We start from the raw sequence: 2,658 nt of genomic DNA on the forward strand, positions 1-2,658 counted from the left end.
TGGCTTTGTTGTCGCTCATATGCCAACGGGTCCGCATTGATGACCTGTTCTGGATCGTGCAAATGTTATATAACAAGTATGAATAAGCCTCAACCAACCGCATTTGTGTTCGATCATATGATAAAAAAAAAGCAAAATCCATCCTTTACGTATACATTAGCAAAAGGTCATTCGTTGAGGGTTTCAAGACAGACGCATTTGTAAGCATGTGATGTAATAGGTGGAAACATGACGCGTTTTAAAATGTGGTTGCGCCTTTAAAGATCCCTCTTAGGTTTCTTTTTTATCACACTACGTGGAGAAACAAAGCACTGCCCCATATTCCATTCACTCGTTTTCCAAGAGATATCCCTGGCAGCACAATAGGGGCGAATCCAAACAGTCCATAGCCATTGGACAGAAACAAGTCTTGGAAGCAAAAAAAAGGAATTGGTTTCGTTCCTGGTCATTGAGGGCTTGCTGCGTCCAGGTCACCGTATCAAAAGGTAGACACTATAAACAAGGATCTCTGCAGGATTTCAAAAAGGGCTGGGAGTCTAGGGTCACCCGGGTATCGTTCATGGCGTGACTCAGTGCTTGCTTTTTGGGAATGAGATTGCACAGTTTTTGTCAAGTGTGTAAAATGAAATATAGAGCGGGACTATTAAAACGACCGGAACCAACCAAAACAAACAAAAATCAGGTTAATCTACCAGGGCTTTTGGATACCAGCCAACCAGAAGTACTTCCGATTCCACAAGTTTGCAAGTAGATGTGATACTCATCTGCAGGGTTTGCGGGGGAAATACAATTGTACAGTTCTTTGCATCCAAAAAGATTGCGCCCTAAGGATGAATACGAAGAAGGGCGATCCACCGTGGGACGGGCAATGGGTCATTTAGCCCCCCACTGAAATACCAGCGGCGATTCACAGTGAATAATATCGTTGCTGAGCTGATTCCAAATCCACCCAGTTTCAGCAGTTTTCATAGTGCACTTGCCTGCTCACTTTGCAAACAAGGTGACGGGCTGGTGATGGGCTCGGATGGAGAGGAAGGTAAAAGGGCAGAACTGAGCCGACTGCGGCACTGCGCATGCGAGGTAGTCATCTGACCTAAAAGTGTGAATCTGACGAAAGCTGGGCTGCATGTTGATAAAAAAAAAAGTCAACCCACAAAGCCAGCAAGATCAATCATGTATTGCAAATGCGCAACCAGGACATTGAGGGAATAATAGCACCGCAGTGATTGTATTTCCAACTCTTACTACAGTATTCTTTTTTCCAATGAGAACATTATGCGCATTCCCATTTCAAAAAAGGAACAAAAATCCCATCATCATCCAAGAAACATAATCACAACATAATGCAGGTTCTGAACATGTCAAACAGCAGGCAAAATGATTACCTTCCAAATTTAGCAAAAGCGTTGCATTATTCGCAGAATCGATACTTGGGCAGGTTGGCACGCAGTTCCTCCTAAGTAAAACACAAAACACAACGAATAAAAACGCATGCGGCAAGGGGACAAGGTCGGGATGAAGTAAAAAAAAAAAATAGACAGACCAAATGTCCAAGAAGGAACATAATTGACAGGGTAGATCCAAAACTCACCGGTGAAATCCAAGCATCTGAAAAAAGGATTCGTTCCTGTCGTCCATTTTCTACAACTATTTGCGGTTCACGCCATTCAAGATTTAATTCGGCTGGCGGGGAAGAAAAGGGTTGGGTATATTTCGCGGTAGCTGGGATTTTCCATGGGTGCTTATCGACGGAATGTGTCGAGGAGGACGCGGAAGCGACTGAGGATATCGACGTTGACGACGATGTCTTTCGTATCGTGGGTAACCGCGGGCTGTTTCTTCTATTTGATGCCGAGTCTCTCTCAGAAACGGCAGGGGCAAGAGGGCGACCAGTTCGGTTCTTTCCTCTCAAGAACTTTGGGTTGATTGCAATGCCATTTCCGGTCAGTCCAGACAGGGTACCCTTGCGGGACCGTACAGCTGCCTCAACAACCCTAAGTACTGCATCGTGGGATCCATTCTTTTTTGCTTGGAAAGAAGATGGGGCCGGGGTATGAGTGTCAGAGGTATCTATTTCCATGGGTGATGTTGGGTTTGGATCTACATCAGCAGACTGTACAGTCTCGGACACTTGGTTCTTTGGTAAAGATGCTGTTGGAACCGGTGGGTTACTATCTGAAAGCTGTTCTGACGGACTGGATACCGATGGATTTGCCAAAGTCCAAGAGTCTGGGATGTTCCCATCGCTCAGCGACCGAGCCTATACAAAAAATTAGCCACACACAATCAACCATCCATCGTAAAGTTACAAACACCGTCCATGGGACGTACGGGAATAGTTGTGACAGGCGTAGGGACTTGCTCGTCCTCCGTTAGATCGATAAAGGAGGGTGCGGTGGATTGGCGCGGTAGAGTATGCCGCTGCTGAATTTGCCTGACCACTTCATCTGGATCTCTGTTGAAAATAGATGTCATTCGACTTCTAATGTCGAGATGAGCATCAGGGAGTGGACCACGGTTGCTGTCTCGTAAAGGGGTCTACATGCAGGTTAAAAGGAGGAGTGATCGGTCCATTGGCCCGCTCCCGGCGCAGGAAAGGGTACAATGCCTCTTTCAAATCTGAGCGCCACGTAACAGATGGGGATCAAAGTAATGGTG

At 46.0% G+C, this 2,658-nt stretch overlaps 1 protein-coding gene across 1 annotated transcript; it reads right to left on the bottom strand.

Moving 5' to 3' along the window:
* Positions 1–1,160: 1,160 nt before the first annotated feature.
* SPPG_06161 (uncharacterized protein) lies at positions 1,161–2,658 on the bottom strand. The gene is made up of 3 exons (XM_016754365.1): positions 2,332–2,658; positions 1,592–2,260; positions 1,161–1,456 (listed from the first exon to the last, which is right to left on the bottom strand). The coding sequence occupies exons 1-3, from the start codon at positions 2,473–2,475 to the stop codon at positions 1,412–1,414; spliced, it is 858 nt and encodes a 285-aa protein (XP_016606501.1). The 5' UTR covers positions 2,476–2,658; the 3' UTR covers positions 1,161–1,411.

This window comes from Spizellomyces punctatus (genome assembly GCF_000182565.1).
Source record: "Spizellomyces punctatus DAOM BR117 chromosome Unknown supercont1.11, whole genome shotgun sequence".
In the NCBI taxonomy this organism is placed as follows: domain Eukaryota; kingdom Fungi; phylum Chytridiomycota; class Chytridiomycetes; order Spizellomycetales; family Spizellomycetaceae; genus Spizellomyces; species Spizellomyces punctatus.